The sequence below is a fragment of the Bombina bombina genome, chromosome 2 (genome assembly GCF_027579735.1).
Source record: "Bombina bombina isolate aBomBom1 chromosome 2, aBomBom1.pri, whole genome shotgun sequence".
Taxonomy (NCBI): Eukaryota; Metazoa; Chordata; class Amphibia; order Anura; family Bombinatoridae; genus Bombina; species Bombina bombina.
In genome coordinates, this window is record NC_069500.1 from 170118204 (window position 1) to 170137756 (window position 19553).

Consider the following 19553-nt stretch of genomic DNA (forward strand, 5'->3'; position numbering starts at 1 on the left):
CCAGACCTTCTGTCGCAAGGTCCTTTTTTCCATCAGGATCTCAAATCCTTAAATTTAAAGGTATGGAGATTGAACGCTTGATTCTTGGTCAAAGAGGTTTCTCTGACTCTGTGATTAATACTATGTTACAGGCTCGTAAATCTGTATCCAGAGAGATATATTATAGAGTCTGGAAGACTTATATTTCTTGGTGTCTTTCTCATCATTTTTCTTGGCATTCTTTTAGAATTCCGAGAATTTTACAGTTTCTTCAGGATGGTTTAGATAAAGGTTTATCCGCAAGTTCTTTGAAAGGACAAATCTCTGCTCTTTCTGTTCTTTTTCACAGAAAGATTGCTAATCTTCCTGATATTCATTGTTTTGTACAAGCTTTGGTTCGTATAAAACCTGTCATTAAGTCAATTTCTCCTCCTTGGAGTTTGAATTTGGTTCTGGGGGCTCTTCAAGCTCCTCCGTTTGAACCTATGCATTCATTGGACATTAAATTACTTTCTTGGAAAGTTTTGTTCCTTTTGGCAATCTCTTCTGCCAGAAGAGTTTCTGAATTATCTGCTCTTTCTTGTGAGTCTGCTTTTCTGATTTTTCATCAGGATAAGGCAGTGTTGCGAACTTCTTTTGAATTTTTACCTAAAGTTGTGAATTGTAACAACATTAGTAGGGAAATTGTGGTTCCTTCATTATGTCCTAATCCTAAGAATTCTAAGGAGAAATCATTGCACTCTTTGGATGTTGTTAGATCTTTGAAATATTATGTTGAAGCTACTAAGTCTTTCCGAAAGACTTCTAGTTTATTTGTTATCTTTTCTGGTTCTAGAAAAGGCCAGAAAGCTTCTGCCATTTCTTTGGCATCTTGGTTGAAATCTTTAATTCATCTTGCCTATGTTGAGTCGGGTAAATCTCCGCCTCAAAGGATTACAGCTCATTCTACTAGGTCAGTTTCTACTTCCTGGGCGTTTAGGAATGAAGCTTCGATTGTTCAGATTTGCAAAGCAGCAACTTGGTCCTCTTTGCATACTTTTACTAAATTCTACCATTTTGATGTATTTTCTTCTTCTGAAGCAGTTTTTGGTAGAAAAGTACTTCAGGCAGCGGTTTCAGTTTGAATCTTCTGCTTATGTTTTTCATTAAACTTTATTTTGGGTGTGGATTATTTTCAGCAGGAATTGGCTGTCTTTATTTTATCCCTCCCTCTCTAGTGACTCTTGCGTGGAAAGATCCACATCTTGGGTAATCATTATCCCATACGTCACTAGCTCATGGACTCTTGCTAATTACATGAAAGAAAACATAATTTATGTAAGAACTTACCTGATAAATTCATTTCTTTCATATTAGCAAGAGTCCATGAGGCCCGCCCTTTTTTTGGGGTGGTTATGATTTTTGTATAAAGCACAATTATTCCAATTCCTTATTTGATATGCTTTCGCACTTTTTTATCACCCCACTTCTTGGCTATTCGTTAAACTGAATTGTGGGTGTGGTGAGGGGTGTATTTATAGGCATTTTGAGGTTTGGGAAACCTTGCCCCTCCTGGTAGGAATGTATATCCCATACGTCACTAGCTCATGGACTCTTGCTAATATGAAAGAAATGAATTTATCAGGTAAGTTCTTACATAAATTATGTTTTTTTATTAGTTCTCTTCTACATCCCACCGGTTGTGTTTATATTGCCTGTCTATAGAAACATTCAGTATAGGTGGGGATACCATAGGCTAAATCGGCTATTTCAAATGCCGAGCTACATGTATACAATTTAATACACTCCAGCAGGTACATTGGATCTTTGGTAACAAATTAAGTAGGAGACAATTTTGGGGTAAACTGTCTCTTTTATTGAGTTATTAGTGCTGCTGACTTCATGGTTTTCAGTGGGTTTCTGCTATTTTCGAACTTCCATTTCTGCATTTATTTTAAAGCAAAAGCAAGAAAGAGAAAAGGAGGAGAGACAGAGATCACAGTGGTAATCGGAGAGAACGGGATCGTCCCACATCCAAGAAAAACAGTAGCAAAGACAACAAATTAAAAGAAACTTCTGATAAATATGACACTAAGTCAAGGGTAAGCATTAGTTCTATTTCATTTATATTAATATGTAGGACATATGCTTACATTCATTTGTGTGTGTTATTAGAAATATATTTGTTTATACATAAGCCTGGTCTCCTGGATTGTGTTTATTCCAATAAAGCACAACTGGGAAGGGCCAGTAGGATGCTTGTTTGTATAGGAAAAGGGTATTGCCAGCAGTAAGAGATATTTTTGAATGTTGTGTACAACTCTAGAATACAGAATCGCACTCCCAGCTAAAAATTCCTGTCTTGATTTAAAGGGACAGTCTACACCAGAATATTTATTGTTTTAAAAGATAAATAATCCCTTTTTCTCTTGTTAAGTGTGTTCAGTCCACGGGTCATCCATTACTTATGGGATATATTCTCCTTCCCAACAGGAAGTTGCAAGAGGATCACCCAAGCAGAGCTGCTATATAGCTCCTCCCCTCACATGTCATATCCAGTCATTCTCTTGCAACCCTCAACAAAGAAGGAGGTCGCGGGAGGAGTTGGAGTTTTTACTTAATTATTCTTCAATCAAAAGTTTGTTATTTTAAATGGCACTGGAGTGTGCTGTTTTTCTATCTCAGGCAGTATTTGGAAGAAGAAACTGCCTGCGTTTTCTATTATCTTAGCAGGCGTAACTAAGATCCACTGGCTGTTCTCAACATTCTGAGGAGTGGGGTAACTTCAGAACATGGGAATAGCATGCGGGGTCTCCCGCAAATGAGGTATGTGCAGTACAATATTTTCTGGGAATGGAATTGACTAAGAAAACACTGCTGTTACCCGTATGATGTAAGTACAGCCTTAAATGCAGTAGTAGTGACTGGTATCAGGCTGATAAATGTATGCACAGTAGAGTTATTTTCTAGGGACTAGAATTTGACTGAGAAAATACTGTTAATACTGAAATAATGCTTAAGCCTTATCTGCAGTGGAAGCGACTGGTAGCAGGCTTAGTGATAACTTTGTATGACATTAAAACGTTTACTGGCATGTTATTCGTTTTGTGAGGTACTTTGGTGATAAATCCTTTTGGGCATGAATTTTTTTCCACATGGCTAACGTATATTTCTGCATAGAAACCGTTATATCAGGTCTCCCACTGTTGTATATGAGTGGGAGGGTTTTTTTTTAGCGCTTTGTTGCGCAGTTAAAATTTGAATACAGTCTTCCTGCTTCTTCCTCCTTGATCCAGGACGTCTCTAGAGAGCTCAGTGATCTTCAAAATTCGTTTTTGAGGGAGGTAATCAGTCACAGCAGACCTGTGACAGTGTGTTTGACTGTGATAAAAACGTTAAATCTTAATTTGATAACCGTTTTTTTGGGTACTGAGGGGTTAATCATCCTTTTGCTAACGGGTGCAATCCTCTGCTAATTAATACATTTAAAGAATTGTTGACTATAACTGAATTGGTTCTTTGTTATTCAACTGTGTTTTTAGAAAAGCGCTGCAGCGTTTTTTAGATTGCTTGTAAACTTATTGAAAGTAATTTCCAAGCTTGCTAGCTTCATTGCTAGTCTGTTTAAACATGTCTGATACAGAGGAATCTGCTTGTTCATTATGTTTAAAAGCCGATGTGGAGCCCAATCGAAATATGTGTACCAATTGTATTGATATTACTTTGAATAAAAGTCAATCTGTACCGATAAAGAAATTATCACCAGACAACGAGGGGGAAGTTATGCCGTCTAACTCTCCTCACGTGTCAGTACCTTCGTCTCCCGCTCGGGAGGTGCGTGAGATTGAGGCGCCAAGTACATCAAGGCCCTTACAAATCACTTTACATGATATGGCTAATGTTATGAAAGAGGTTTTATACAATATGCCAGAGTTAAGAGGCAAGTGCGACAGCTCTGGGTTAAGGACAGAGCGCGCCGATGACACGAGAGCCATGTCTGATACTGCGTCACAATATGCAGAACATGAGGACGGAGAGCTTCATTCTGTGGGTGACGGTTCTGATTCGGGGAGACCGGATTCAGAAATTTCAAATTTTAAATTTAAGCTTGAGAACCTCCGCGTGTTACTAGGGGAGGTGTTAGCGGCTCTGAATGATTGTGACACGGGTTCCATCGTTCAAGATGGAAACCATTCGGACCATCCTACCCATGATCCAAGAGGGTCAATATATGACCACAGTGGATTTAAAGGATGCCTACCTTCACATACCGATTCACAGAGATCATTATCGGTACCTAAGGTTTGCCTTTCTAGACAGGCATTACCAGTTTGTAGCTCTTCCCTTCGGGTTGGCTACGGCCCCGAGAATTTTTACAAAGGTTCTGGGCTCACTTCTGGCGGTACTAAGACCACGAAGCATAGCGGTGGCTCCGTACCTAGACGACATTCTGATACAAGCGTCAAGTTTTCAAAAGGCAAAGTCTCATACAGAGATAGTTCTAGCATTTCTGAGGTCGCATGGGTGGAAAGTGAACGTGGAAAAGAGTTCTCTGTTACCACTCACAAGGGTCCCTTTTCTAGGGACTCTTATAGATTCTGTAGAGATGAAGATTTACCTGACGGAGTCCAGGTTATCAAAGATTCTCAATGCTTGCCGTGTCCTTCACTCCATTCCAAGTCCATCAGTAGCTCAGTGCATGGAAGTAATCGGCTTAATGGTCGCGGCAATGGACATAGTGCCATTTGCGCGCCTACATCTCAGACCGCTGCAACTATGCATGCTAAATCAAAGGAACGGGGATTATTCGGATCTGTCTCCTTTGTTAAATCTGGACCAGAAGACCAGAGATTCTCTTCTCTGGTGGTTATCAAGGGTTCATCTGTCCAAAGGAATGACTTCGCAGGCCAGATTGGACGATTGTAACAACAGATGCCAGCCTACTAGGCTGGGGAGCAGTCTGGAACTCCCTGAAGGCTCAGGGATCGTGGGTGGACTCAGGAGGAGAAACTCCTCCCGATAAACATTCTAGAATTAAGAGCAATATTCAATGCTCTTCTAGCTTGGCCTCAGTTAGCAACACTGAGGTTCATCAGATTTCAGTCGGACAACATCACAACTGTGGCTTACATCAATCATTAAGGGGGAACCAGGAGTTCCCTAGCGATGTTGGAAGTCTCGAAGATAATTCGCTGGGCAGAGTCTCACTCTTGCCACCTGTCAGCGATCTACATCCCAGGCGTGGAGAACTGGGAGGCGGATTTTCTAAGTCGCCAGACTTTTCATCAGGGGGAGTGGGAACTTCATCCGGAGGTCTTTGCTCAACTGATTCATCGTTGGGGCAAACCAGATCTGGATCTCATGGCGTCTCGTCAGAACGCCAAGCTTCCTTGTTACGGATCCAGGTCCAGGGACCCGGGAGCGGTGCTGATAGATGCTCTGACAGCCCCTTGGGTCTTCAACATGGCTTATGTGTTTCCACCATTCCCGATGCTTCCTCGTTTGATTGCCAAGATCAAACAGGAGAGAGCTTTGGTGATTCTGATAGCGCCTGCGTGGCCACGCAGGACCTGGTATGCAGACCTAGTGGACATGTCGTCCTGTCCACCGTGGTCTCTGCCTCTGAGACAGGACCTTCTAATTCAGGGTCCTTTCAACCATCCAAACCTAATTTCTCTGAGGCTGACTGCATGGAGATTGAACTCTTGATTCTATCAAAGCGTGGCTTCTCGGAGTCGGTTATTGATACATTAATACAGGCTCGGAAACCTGTTACCAGGAAAATTTACCATAAAATATGGCGTAAATATTTATATTGGTGTGAATCCAAGAGTTACTCATGGAGTAGGGTTAGGATTCCTAGGATATTGTCCTTTCTACAAGAGGGTTTAGAAAAGGGCTTATCCGCTAGTTCACTAAAGGGACAGATTTCTGCTCTGTCTATTCTTTTACACAAGCGTCTGGCAGAGAATCCAGACGTCCAAGCCTTTTGTCAGGCTTTGACTAGAATTAAACCTGTGTTTAAAACTGTTGCTCCTCCTTGGAGCTTAAACTTGGTTCTTAAAGTTCTTCAGGGTGTTCCGTTTGAACCCCTTCATTCCATTGATATTAAACTTTTATCTTGGAAAGTTCTGTTTTTGATGGCTATTTCCTCGGCTCGAAGAGTCTCTGAGTTATCTGCCTTACATTGCGATTCCCCTTACCTGATCTTTCATTCAGACAAGGTAGTCCTGCGTACTAAACCTGGGTTTTTACCTAAGGTTGTTTCTAACAGGAATATCAATCAAGAGATTGTTGTTCCATCATTATGTCCTAATCCTTCTTCAAAGAAGGAACGTCTTTTGCATAATCTAGACGTGGTCCGTGCCCTGAAGTTCTACTTACAGGCAACTAAAGATTTTCGGCAAACTTCTCTGTTTGTCGTTTACTCTGGACAGAGGAGAGGTCAAAAGGCTTCGGCTACCTCTCTATATTTTTGGCTTCGTAGCATAATACGTTTAGCCTATGAGACTGCTGGACAGCAGCCTCCTGAAAGAATTACAGCTCATTCCACTAGAGCTGTGGCTTCCACCTGGGCCTTTAAGAATGAGGCCTCTGTTGAACAGATTTGCAAGGCTGCAACTTGGTCTTCACTTCATACTTTTTCCAAATTTTACAAATTTGACACTTTTGCTTCTTCGGAGGCTGTTTTTGGAGAAAGGTTCTACAGGCAGTGGTTCCTTCTGTTTAATGTTCCTGCCTTGTCCCTCCCATCATCCGTGTTCTTTAGCTTTGGTATTGGTATCCCATAAGTAATGGATGACCCGTGGACTGAACACACTTAACAAGAGAAAACATAATTTATGCTTACCTGATAAATTTATTTCTCTTGTAGTGTGTTCAGTCCACGGCCCGCTCTGTCTTTTTGAGGCAGGTTCTAAATTTTAAATTATAACTCCAGTCACCACTGCACCCTATAGTTTCTCCTTTCTCGTCTTGTTTCGGTCGAATGACTGGATATGACATGTGAGGGGAGGAGCTATATAGCAGCTCTGCTTGGGTGATCCTCTTGCAACTTCCTGTTGGGAAGGAGAATATATCCCATAAGTAATGGATGACCCGTGGACTGAACACACTACAAGAGAAATAAATTTATCAGGTAAGCATAAATTATGTTATTACACATTCCCCAGTTTTGCATAACCAACACAGTTATATTAATATGCGATAATAATCGGTGATTATCTTGTATCTAAGCCTCTGCAGACTGCCCCTTATTTCAGTTCTTTTGACAGACTTGCATTTTAGCCAATTAGTGTGGGCTCCTAGGAACTCCATGTACTTGAGCACAATGTTATCTATATGAAACACATGAACTAACACCCTCTAGTGGGGAAAAACTTTCAAAATGCCCTGAGCTAAGAGGCGGCCTTCAAGGGCTTAGAAATTAGCATGTAAACCTCCTAGATTTAGCTTTCAACTAAGAATACCAAGAGAACAAAGCAAAATTGGTGATAGAAGTAAATTGGAAAATTGTTTAAAATTACATGCCCTATCTGAATAATCAGTTTGTTTTGAACTAGACTGTCCCTTTAATATGATTAAAACTTAACTTTTATTAAAATCATTTAAGAGTCAACATAAGACTACATAGATGTGCATCATATAACTAATTCACACCATAAGACTGGTTTTTCAAATTTGTTAAATGATACATAAGTATAAGAACAATTAATGATCACAATGATTCTGTATTCTTTTCTCAGATTATTTTCTGTTTTTTTGTGTTGAGAATTTATTAATACAGAGCACCAATTCCTGCCCCTTTGTCATCAGCTTGACAAAAGGCCAGGTGCCCTGAAATGTTGCTGTAATGGCTTAATAACATCATTTATGTAAGCACTTACCTGATAAATTAATTTCTTTCATAGTGCCAAGAGTCCATAAGCTAGTGACGTATGGGATCCTACCAGAAGGGGCAAAGTTTCCCAAACCTCCAAATGCCTACAAATACACCTCCCACCTGACTCATGCCTCAGTTTAACATATAGCCAAGTTAGTGAGGTGTAAAAGGAGTAAAAAGCATAAAAAAGAGGAACAGGATAAACAAAGTGAGATAGATGGATATATCCAAAGAATGTAAAAACCTTTCAGGAGAATTCTTAGGATTAGGACAAAAGGAAGGAACAATAATTCCATATTGTTGATGATAGAATTCACAAACTTAGGCAAAAATGTAAACTAAGTCTGCAAAACAGCTTTTTCTGGATGGAAAATCAGATTAGGAGACTCGCAAGAGAGACTAGACAATTCAGAAACTCTTCTAGCAGAAGAAATAGCCAAAAGAAATAAAACTTTCCAAGAAAGTAGTTTAATATCCAAAGAATGCATAGGCTCAAAAGGAGGAGCCTGCAAAATCTTTAAAACCAAATTGAGACTCCAAGGAGGAGAAATTGATTAAATAACAGGTTTGATACGAATCAAAGTCTGAACAAAACGGTGAATATCAGGAAGCTTAGCAATCTTTATATGAAATAAGACAGAAAGAGCAGAGATTTGCCCTTTCAAAGTATTTGCAGACAAATCTTTATCCAAACCATCCGGAAGAAACTGTAAAATCCTAGGAATTCTAAATGAATGCCAAGAATAATCTTGAGTAGAACACCATGAAATAAAGATTTTCCAAATCCTATGATAGATCTTCCTTGAAACAGACTTTCGAGCCTGTATCAGTGTTAATTACTGAGTCAGTGAAATGTCTGACTAAGAACTAAGCGTTCAATTTCCATGCCTTCAAATTTAGAGATTTGAGATCCTGATGGAAAACTGGGCCTTGAGACAGAAGGTCTGGTCTTATAGGAAGTGACCAAGGGTGGCAACTGGACATTTGGACAAGGTCTGCCTACCAGAACCTGTGAGGCCATGCTGGTGCTATCAGAAACGCATACGATTGCTCCATTATGATCTTTAAGATCACTCCCAGAGGTGAAAAAATGTAAGCAGGTTGGTAAAACCATGGGACTGCAAGAGCAATTCTCAATTCCACCTTGGGATCCGTGGACCTGGAGAATTATCTGGGAAGTTTCTTGTTTAGACGAGAGGCCATCAGATCTATGTCTGGAGACCAAATTGTCTACACCTGGTATATGAATCGCAGTGATTAAACAAGAATTGGATTCCGCCCAAGAAAGTATTAGAGAGACTTCTTTTATTGCTAGGGGACTTTTAGTTCCCCCTTGATGATTGACATATGCCCCTGTTGTGACATTGTCTGTTTAAAACAGAATATACGATTCTGTCTTTAATAGAGGCCAAGCCTGAAGAGCTCTGAAAATAGCACAGAGTTCTAAGATATAGATTGGTAACTTCACCTATCGAGGAATACAATCTCCTTGTGCTGTCAGAGACCCCCAAACAGCTCCCCAACCTGAGAGACGTGCATCTGTTGTGATCACAGTCCAGGTAGGACAAACATAGGAGGCCCCCTAAACAATAAGGTGATGGTTTAACCACTAAGTCAGAGAGAGTGTAGAGTTGGCATTTAAGTATATCAGTTGTGATATCTGAGTATAATCCTTGCCACATGCAAAACTGTAGAAGTCTCATATGAAAACAAGCAAAAAAGATGGCGTCCATGCACATAGCCACTGAAGGGAATGACAAGAGACTGAAGGTTTAGACAAGCTGAAACCAATCTCAAATGTCTTTTCTGTTAAATTCTGTGTCCATTACTCTATCCCTATCTGGAAATCCCATTGAGCTAGTACCGAGATAACGTCCAAATAAGGAAACACTGCAATACCCTGCTCTCTGATTACAGATAGAAGGGCACCTAAAACTATTAAGAATATTCTTGGTGATTTTGCAAGGCCAAACGGAAGAGCGACAAATTGGTAATGCTGGTTTAGAAAAGAGAATATCAAAAAACGATAGTGATCTGGATGAATCGGATTGTGAAGGTGAGCGTCCTGAAAGTCTTTTGTGGACATGAAGTGACCTTGCTGAAAAAAAGGCAGAATAGTCCTTATAGTCACCATCTTGAAAGTTACAAAACGATTTAAAGTTTTCAGATCCAAAATTGGTCTGAAAGAATTTTCTTTCATAAGTACAATGAATAGATTTAAATAAAAACCCCAATCCTTGTTCCTGCTGTGGAACTGGGACAATTACCCCTGAAAGTTCTAGATCTGAAACACATTTCAGAAAGACTTGAGCTTTTACTGGGTTTTTTGTTACATGGGTAAGAGAGAATCTTCCCAAAGGAAGTCTTATTTTCAATCCTATTAAACTGGAGGTTTAAGTAGTCCTGTCAGCCACTCAGTGAGAGCCTGGGTGAAAGTTAGAGTCCGGAGATTCAGGGAGAGTCTTCCTGCGAAACCATCCAGACTCATATTAACAGATCCACAAGCAATCAGCGTTGACGAGTTTCGCTGCCTGCTTTTTACACTCGAGTCCATGTCAGGAGTGAGGCTACTAACCTGTCACACTTGAAGGGCCGTGTTACTGTTCCACAGCGTAGATTGTGGTTAGATCGTATAATTTTTATTACATAATGATAACACTGAATACAGTGCCTTTTATCTTAAAGAATCAAGGGTTAATATTCCTGGAAAGGGGATTATTGAACAGGGGGGGGTTTGTGTCATTGCTGCGTTATGTGCGAGATGAGGCTCTGGCAATGTGTGGAACTTTCCGGTGACTTACAGGAGTATGGCGTGGCCCTTTTTTGGCGCGTTTTCTCCTTAGGCAGGGGCAGATCCTGCAGGGCATTCCATTTGACCGGGTGTGGCTATCTTCCTCTGTTAAGCGGCGCAGGAGACAAACCGGTTTCTGTAGTCCGGGTCATAGGAGGTGGTGAGTGCCCCGGCCATTGGAGGTTATAAAGGTGCCTATTAAGTTAATCTAGTCCTTAATAACAGAACAAGCTATGGAGGACTCTGACGCGTTAGAGGGCTCGCCCTTTTTAACTAGGTATCATTCCTGTGTTTATTGTGTGGAGGTTCTGGTAGATCAACCTGTTCAACTATGTTCCACATGCCTTAATAAAGTTACGATATCTAAGAGCAAACGGATGTCTAGTACTATTGAGCTGTCCACCTCTGAGGGGTCATCTAAACCGGCTGAGGAGGAGCCTGACTTTAGGTTTAGGATGGAAAATTTGCGCTTTTTACCAAGACAAATACTTGCTACTCTGGAAGTTCTGGAACAGAAACTTCCAGAAGAACCTGCGATTCCTAAGCTTGATAAGGTATATGAGGATAGGGTGGTGCCTCAGGCCTTCCCGGTTCCTGTTAAGATGGCAAATATTATGAATGAATGGGAGCGATTAGGTTCTTCCTTTCTCCAACATTGGTGTGTCCGGTCCACGGCGTCATCCATTACTTGTGGGAAATATTCTCCCCCACAGGGAAAGGCAAGGAGAGCACACAGCAAGAGCTGTCCATATAGCTCCGCCCCCCAGTCATTCTCCTTGCCGCTCTGAACAAGTAGCATCTCCACGGGGATGGTGAGGAGTTTGTGGTGTTTGTTTGTTATTTTAAAATAGGGCTGGCTTGTACTATTTACTCTACAACAGAAAAGTGATGAAGATTTCTGTTTATGAGGGCTATGATTTTAGCACAAGTAACTAAAATCCATTTCTGTTACCACGCAGGACTGTTGAAACCAGAGAACTTCAGTTGGGGGTAACAGTTTGCAGACTTATCTGCTTCAGGTATGACTAGTCTCCTAACAACACAGGCTAATGCTAGATGAGTCATTTTTCCCCTCAGGGAAAACGGTAAGCCATTTTTCTTTCACCTCAGCAAAAAAGATAACAGGCTTCCCCTTTTTGATTTTTATGCTGGTAGACACTGTCAGGGGCCAAATCGATTGTTTTTTATTACAATATGATGGCAATTGAAATGTTTTATAAGCTCATATACACTTGGGGACGTTTTTTTATTGATCTGGCTTGCTTTAGACACCTAAATCTAGTCAGGAAGGCCCCTTCACTCTAGTGTACTGAGGGAGGAGGCCTCATTTTGGCACTTCAGTTAATTTCAAGGCAGTGCATGCAGTTCCATGTGAGAGGGTCCTGTGGTTCAGAAAGTGACTCCAGAAGGCTTATTTCTGTGGATGATTGACCCCTAAGAAAGGTAAAAGCTGCACCAATGCTGTAGCAGGGATTGTGGTGTATAAAAACGGCTAAATCCAACAATTAGCTACGGTTTGCTTGTTTTAAGAGCTAGAGTCTCCATATTTGCTGTGCAATACTTTCTAAGCATTAAGACACTGGGGTCCAAATTTCAGAAAAATCGGATATTGCCTTCATAGTTTTTTGAACATTCAGTAATAAAGAAGGTAACGCGGCCCAGCCCAAACCCGCTTGGAAGCCCATGCAAGGCTGGAACAAGGGTAAACAGACCAAGAAACCTGCTGCTGCTACCAAGACAGCATGAAGGGGTAGCCCCGGATCCGGGACCGGATCTGGTAGGGGGCAGACTATCTCTCTTCGCTCAGGCTTGGGCAAGAGATGTTCCGAATCCCTGGGCACTAGAGATAGTCTCCAAGGGATACCTGCTAGAGTTCAAGGGACTTCCTCCAAGGGGAAGGTTCCACCTGTCTCGCTTATCTTCAGATCAGATAAAGAAACAGGCATTCTTACGTTGTGTAAGAGACCCATCAAAGATGGGAGTGATAAACCCAGTCCCCTCCGGGGAACATGGTCTAGGTTTTTACTCAAACCTGTTTGTGTTTCCCAAAAAAGAGGGAACTTTCAGGCCAATTCTGGATTTAAAGATATTAAACAAGTTCCTCAGAGTTCCATCCTTCAAAATGGAAACCATTCGGACAATCTTGCCAACAATCCAGCAGGGTCAATATTTGACTACCGTGGATCTAAAGGATGCGTATCTGCATATTCCAATCCACAAAACTCATCATCAGTTCCTGAGGTTCGCCTTTCTGGACAAACATTACCAGTTCGTGGCTCTTCCATTCGGTTTAGCCACCGCTCCCAGAATTTTCACAAAGGTGCTAGGGTCCCTTCTAGTGGTCCTAAGGCCGAGGGGCATCGCTGTAGCACCTTATCTAGACGACATCCTAATCCAAGCGTCGTCTCTTTCCAAAGCAAGGGCCCACACAGACATTGTGTTGGCTTTTCTCAGATCTCACGGGTGGAAGGTGAACATAGAAAAGAGTTCACTGTCACCGTCCACAAGGGTTCCTTTTCTGGGAACAATAATAGATTCTGTGGAAATGAAGATCTTCCTGACAGAAGTCAGAAAGCTAAAGCTTCTAAACTTTTGTCGAGTTCTTCATTCTATTCCTCAACCCTCCATAGCTCAGTGCATGGAAGTAATAGGACTAATGGTTGCAACAATGGACGTGGTTCCTTTTGCTCAAATTCATCTAAGACCATTACAGCTGTGCATGCTCAATCAGTGGAATGGGGACTATACAGACTTGTCTCCCCAAATTCAAGTAGACCAGGGACTCACTTCTCTGGTGGTTGACCCAGGATCACCTGTCTCAGGGAATGAGTTTCCGCAGACCGGAGTGGGTCATCGTCACAACCGACGCCAGCCTCTTGGGGTGGGGCGCGGTCTAGGACTCCCTGAAAGCTCAGGGCCTATGGTCTCCCGATAAACATTTTGGAACTAAGAGCAATATTCTATGCGCTCCTGGCTTGGCCTCAGCTAGCGGAAGCCAGGTTCATAAGATTTCAGTCGGACAACATAACGACTGTTGCGTACATCAATCATCAGGGGGGAACAAAGAGTTCCCTAGCGATGAAGGAAGTAACCAAGATTATCCAATGGGCAGAGAATCACTCCTGCCATCTATCTGCTATTCACATCCCAGGAGTAGACAACTAGGAAGCGGACTATATGAGTCGTCAGACTTTCCATCCGGGGGAGTGGGAACTCCATCCGGAGGTCTTTGCTCAGTTAACCCAATTATGGGGCATTCCAGACATGGATCTAATGGCGTCCCGTCAGAACTTCAAGATTCCTTGCTACGGGTCCAGATCCAGGGATCCCAAGGCGACTCTAGTGGATGCATTAGTGGCGCCTTGGTCGTTCAACCTAGCGTATGTGTTTCCACCGTTTCCTCTCCTTCCCAGGCTCATAGCCAGGATCAAACAGGAGAAGGCCTCTGTGATTCTGATATCTCCTGCGTGGCCACGCAGGACTTGGTATGCAGACCTGGTGAATATGTTATCGGCTCCACCATGGAAGCTACCTTTGAGACAGGATCTTCTAGTACAAGGTCCATTCGAACATCCAAATCTAGTTTCTCTGTAGCTGACTGCTTGGAAATTGAACGCTTGATTTTATCCAAGCGTGGGTTTTCGAATTCTGTGATAGATACTCTGGTCCAAGCCAGAAAACCTGTGACTAGAAAGATTTACCATAAAATATGGAAAAAATATATCTGCTGGTGTGAATCCAAGGGATTCTCATGGAGTAAGATTAAAATTCTTTGGTTAGAATCAAGCCTGTTTAAAGACCCATGACTCCTCCTTGGAGTCTAAATTTAGTTCTTTCAGTTCTTCAAGGGGTTCCGTTTGAACCTTTACATTCCATAGATATTAAGTTATTATCTTGGAAAGTTCTGTTTTTGGTTGCTATTTCTTCTGCTAGAAGAGTTTCTGAATTATCTGCTTTGCAATGTAATCCACCCTATCTGGTTTTCCATTCAGATAAGGTTGTTTTGCGTACTAAGCCTGGTTTTCTTCCAAAAGTTGTTTCCAACAAGAATATTAACCAGGAAATAGTTGTTCCTTCTCTGTGTCCGAATCCAGTTTCAAAGAAGGAACGTTTATTACACAATTTAGATGTTGTTCGTGCTTTAAAGTTCTACTTAGAAGCAACAAAAGATTTTAGACAAACCTCATCTTTGTTTGTCGTTTACTCTGGTAAGAGGAGAGGTCAAAAAGCTACTGCTACCTCTCTCTCTTTCTGGCTGAAAAGCATTATCCGATTGGCTTATGAGACTGCCGGACGGCAAGCTCCTGACCGAATCACAGCTCACTCTACTAGGGCTGTGGCTTCCACTTGGGCCTACAAGAACGAGGCTTCTGTTGATCAGATATGTAAGGCAGCGACTTGGTCCTCTCTGCACACTTTTGCCAAATTCTACAAATTTGATACTTATGCTTCTTCGGAGGCTATTTTTGGGAGAGAGGTTTTGCAAGCCGTGGTGCCTTCCATTTAGGTAACCTGATTTGCTCCCTTCCTTCATCCGTGTCCTAAAGCTTTGGTATTGGTTCCCACAAGTAATGGATGACGCCGTGGACCGGACACACCAATGTTGGAGAAAACAGAATTTATGCTTACCTGATAAATTACTTTCTCCAACGGTGTGTCCGGTCCACGGCCTGCCCTGGTTTCCTAATCAGGTTGAAAATTTTTTTCTTTATACACTACAGTCACCACGGCACCCTATAGTTTCTCCTTTTTCTCCTAACCGTCGGTCGAATGACTGGGGGGCGGAGCCAGAGGGGGAGCTATATGGACAGCTCTTGCTGTGTGCTCTCCTTGCCTTTCCCTGTGGGGGAGAATATTTCCCACAAGTAATGGATGACGCCGTGGACCAGACACACCGTTGGAGAAAGTAATTTATCAAGAAAGTAATTTATCAGGTAAGCATAAATTCTGTTTTTCCCCTTCTTCCTTTAAGAAACTGTTCCCCGTCCCGGACTCTCAGCTGGAGCTTTTGGGTACTGTCCCTAAGGTGGATGGTGCTATCTCCACGCTCGCAAAGCGGACAACTATTCCCCTTGAGAGGATAGTTTGTTGTTTAAAGAGCCCATGGAAAAAAATTTTGAAAACATGTTAAGGAAAATGTTTCAACACACAGGGTTTGTTTTTCAGCCGACAGCGGCTGTAGCCGAGGTTGCCAGAGCTGCGACATATTGGTGTGAATCCCTGTGTGAAATGGTCGAGGGGGAGACTTCCATCGACGAGATGCAGGATAAGATTAAGGCGCTGAAGATGCCAATGCTTTCATATGTGATGCCAATATGCAAATTATTCGTCTGGTACGCTATGGTGTCAGGTTTTTCCATTTTAGCTCACAGGGCTCTCTGGCAAAAGTCTTGGTCTGCGAACATGACCGCTAAGTTGAGGCTGTTGTCCCTGCCTTTTCAAGGAAAGATTCTGTTTGGTCCAGGATTGGATTCGATCATATCCACGGTTACGGTAGACAAGGGAGCTTTCCTACCGCAGGATAAGAAGGTTAAGCCTAATGGATCTACTTTTTGCCCTTTTCGGGCAGACAAGGCCCAGCGCCATCAACCCGTCGCGAAAGCGGACCAGTCCATGGGAACTTGGAAACCGGCTCATACTTGGAGCAAGTCTAAGCAAAGCAAGAAACCCGCAGAGACAAAATCGGCATGAAGGGGGGGCCCCGACCGGTCTCTGGACCAAGTAGGGGGCAGATTATCTCTTTTCTCAGAAGCCTGGTTGCAGGACGTTCAGGATCCTTGGGTTCTGGATGTTGTCGCCCAGGGCTACAGGATATTGTTCATATCCCATCCGCCCAGGGGAAGATTCCTTTCTAGAATGTGTGAGAGATCTCTCCTCTCTAGGTGTCATCGTACCAGTACCCCGAGCAGAAAGGGGTCTAGGGTACTATTCAAATCTTTTTGTGGCTCCAAAGCAGGAGGGCACGTTTCTCCCGATTCTGGACCTAAAGTGTTTAAACAAGTTTCTGAGTGTTCCATCGTTCAAAATAGAAACGATCAAATCTGTTTTGCCCCTAGTTCAAGAGGGACAGTTCATGACAACTATAGACTTGAAGAATGCTTACCTTCATGTGCCAATCAACAGGGACCTCTTCAAGTTCCTGAGATTTGCGTTTATGGACCAACACTTCCAGTTTATGGCACTTCCTTTTGGTCTGGCGACGGCCCCCGAGAGCCTTCACAAAGGTTCTGGGGGCGCTACTTGTGGCCAGAGGTATTGCTGTGGCACCCTATCTGGACAACATCCTAGTCCAGGCACCGTCGCTCAGTCTCACAGAGGATCATTCAAGGGCTGCTCTTCTTTTGCTCCAATCTCACGTTTGGAAAATCGACTAAGGAAAGAGTTCCCTGGTTCCTAGCAACAGGGTGGAGTTCCTGGGTACAATAATAGACTCTATGTCCATGAAAATATTTGTCACAGACCATCGACGCAGGAAGATTGCGTCCTCTTGTCTTGCCCTTCAGTCCTCCTCAAGCCCCTTGGTGGCTCAGTGTATGGAGGTGATCGGACTCATGGTTTCCAGCATAGACGTCATTCCATTCGTCAGGTTCCATCTTAGACCTCTTCAATTGTGCATGTTGAGACAGTGGAACTGCGATCATTCAGATCTATCACAGCAGATATCCATGGATCTTCGGACTCCGATCTCCCTCTCTTGGTGGATCCTTCCGGAGTGACTGTCCATGGGGACATCCTTCTTGAGACCGTCATGGGAGATTGTGACCACGGACGCGAGTCTGGCAGGATGGGGAGCTGTTTGGGGTGCCAGGATGGCACACGGAAAATGGTCCTGGGAGGAGTCTCTCCTTAAGATAAATATTCTGGAACTCCGAGCAATCTACAATGCTCTGAAGGCATGGCCTCTTCTGGGGTCGTTCAGCTTCATCAGATTCCAGACCGATAAACATTGCCTCGGTGACTTACATCAACTACCAGGGGGGAACGAGGAGCTCCCTAGCAATGAGTGTCTCGGATCTTGGAGTCGGTGGAGTCCCACAGCTGCTTGCTCTCAGTGATTAACATTCCAGGTGTGGACAACTGGGAAATGGACTTTCTTAGCAGGCAATCCTTCCATCCGGGTGAATGGTCTCTTCACCCCGAAGTGTTTTCGGAGATTTGTCTCAGGATCGCCGAAGATGGACCTCATGGCGTCCAGACTCAATTGCAAGCTACCCCGATATGGGTTGAGGTCCAGGGATCCCCAGGCAGCGCTAATAGATGCCTTAGCGGTGCCTTGGGGGTTCAGCCTAGCAGGAGCGAGCTTTGGCCATTCTGATTGCTTCAGCATGGCCGTAGAGGACGTGGTTTACGGATCTGGTGGGGATGTCATCCTCTCCGCCGTGGAGGTTACCTTGTCGCAGGGATCTGCTGGAACAGGGCCCCTTTCATCATCAAAATCTCGTTTCTCTGTGGTTGACTGCGTGGAGATTGAATGCCTAGTCTTGGCCAAGAGAGGCTTTTCAGAAAGTGGGATTGATACTCATTAATGCAAGGAAGCCAGTCACACGTCTCATCTACCATAAGGTGTGGAGGATTTACATGTCCTGGTGTGAGAAGCATGGATATCCTTGGCATAAGATGAAGGTATCCAGGATTCTATCCTTTTTTTCAAGATGGTTTAGAGAAGGGTCTTGCCGCTAGTTCCTTTAAAGGGACAGATTTCGACATTGTCAGTCTTGTTGCATAGGAGACTCGTTGAGCTCCCTGACATCCAATCCTTTGTTCAGGCTCTGTCTAGAATCAGGCTTGTCTTTAGACAGTCTGCTTCCCAATGGAGTTTAAACTTGGTCCTTACGTTTTTGCAGAGAGTTCCGTTTGAGCCTATGCATTCCATTGACTTTAAGATTCTGTCCTGGAAGGTTCTCTTCTTGTTGGCCATTGCGTCAGCACGCAGAGTATCTGAACTGGCTGCCTTGCAATATGAGCCGCCCTATCTGTTTTTTCATGCAGACAAGGCTGTGCTTCGCACTGGTTTGGGGTTTCTCCCCAAGGTGGTGTCTAACCGGAACATCATGATCACCAAAAGGTTAGAAAAACAGCACACCACCTCTGTTTGTAGTGGGGCACGGAATAAAGGACTTGCCAGGTCCCATTCAATCCAAATATAAAGAATATTCCATCCTCCAATTTCTTTAAAAGACCTTTTATTTCATATAGGGTCCTGAGTAGAAATTACGTTTCAAAATTTCTACTCAGGACCCTATATGAAATAAAGGTCTTTTAAAGAAATTGGAGGCTGGAATATTCTTTATATTTGGATTAACCGGAACATCAATCAGGAGATAGTGGTTCCTTCTTTGTGTCCTAACCCCCCTTCTTCTAAGGAGAGGTTACTTCATAATCTGGATGTGGTTCGGACCCTGAAGTTCTATCTTCAGGCTACAAAGGATTTCAGGCAGTCTACATCTCTTTTTGTGGTGTTTTCTGGGAAGCGCAAGGGGCAGTGAGCCTCTTCTACTTCTTGGTCCTTTTGGTTGAGGAGCTTGATTCGCTTGGCCTATGAGTCAGCGGGACATAAGCCTCCTCAGAGGATTACGGCTCATTCAACTAGAGCTGTAGCTTCTTCTTGGGCCTTCAAGAATGAGGCCTATATGGATCATATTTGTAAGACAGTTACCTGGTCCTCCTTACACACTTTTACAAAGTTTTACAAATTTGACGTTTTTGCTTCTGCGGAATCTGTTTTTGGGAGAGGTTTTGCAGGCTGTGGTGCCATCAGATTAGGGTCTGCCTTTTCCCTCCCGGTTTCATTCAGAGCTGGGTATATGTAACCAACAGTAATGGGCTCTCCTCCCCTTTAGATTGAAAACATAAATTATGCTTACCTGATAACTTCATTTCCATCGAGGGGAGGAGAGTCTACGGCTCCCTCCCGTATCTCCG

General features: G+C 43.1%; 1 protein-coding gene across 1 annotated transcript in view; it reads left to right on the forward strand.

The window, feature by feature from the left end:
* The window catches only part of SREK1 (splicing regulatory glutamic acid and lysine rich protein 1), a gene marked incomplete in the record, with an annotated part of 208720 nt that overhangs the window by 171619 nt on the left and 17548 nt on the right, over positions 1-19553 (forward strand). Inside the window, 1 exon segment of the mRNA XM_053701343.1 lies at positions 1919-2060. Within this exon segment, the coding sequence (XP_053557318.1) occupies positions 1919-2060 (142 nt within the window).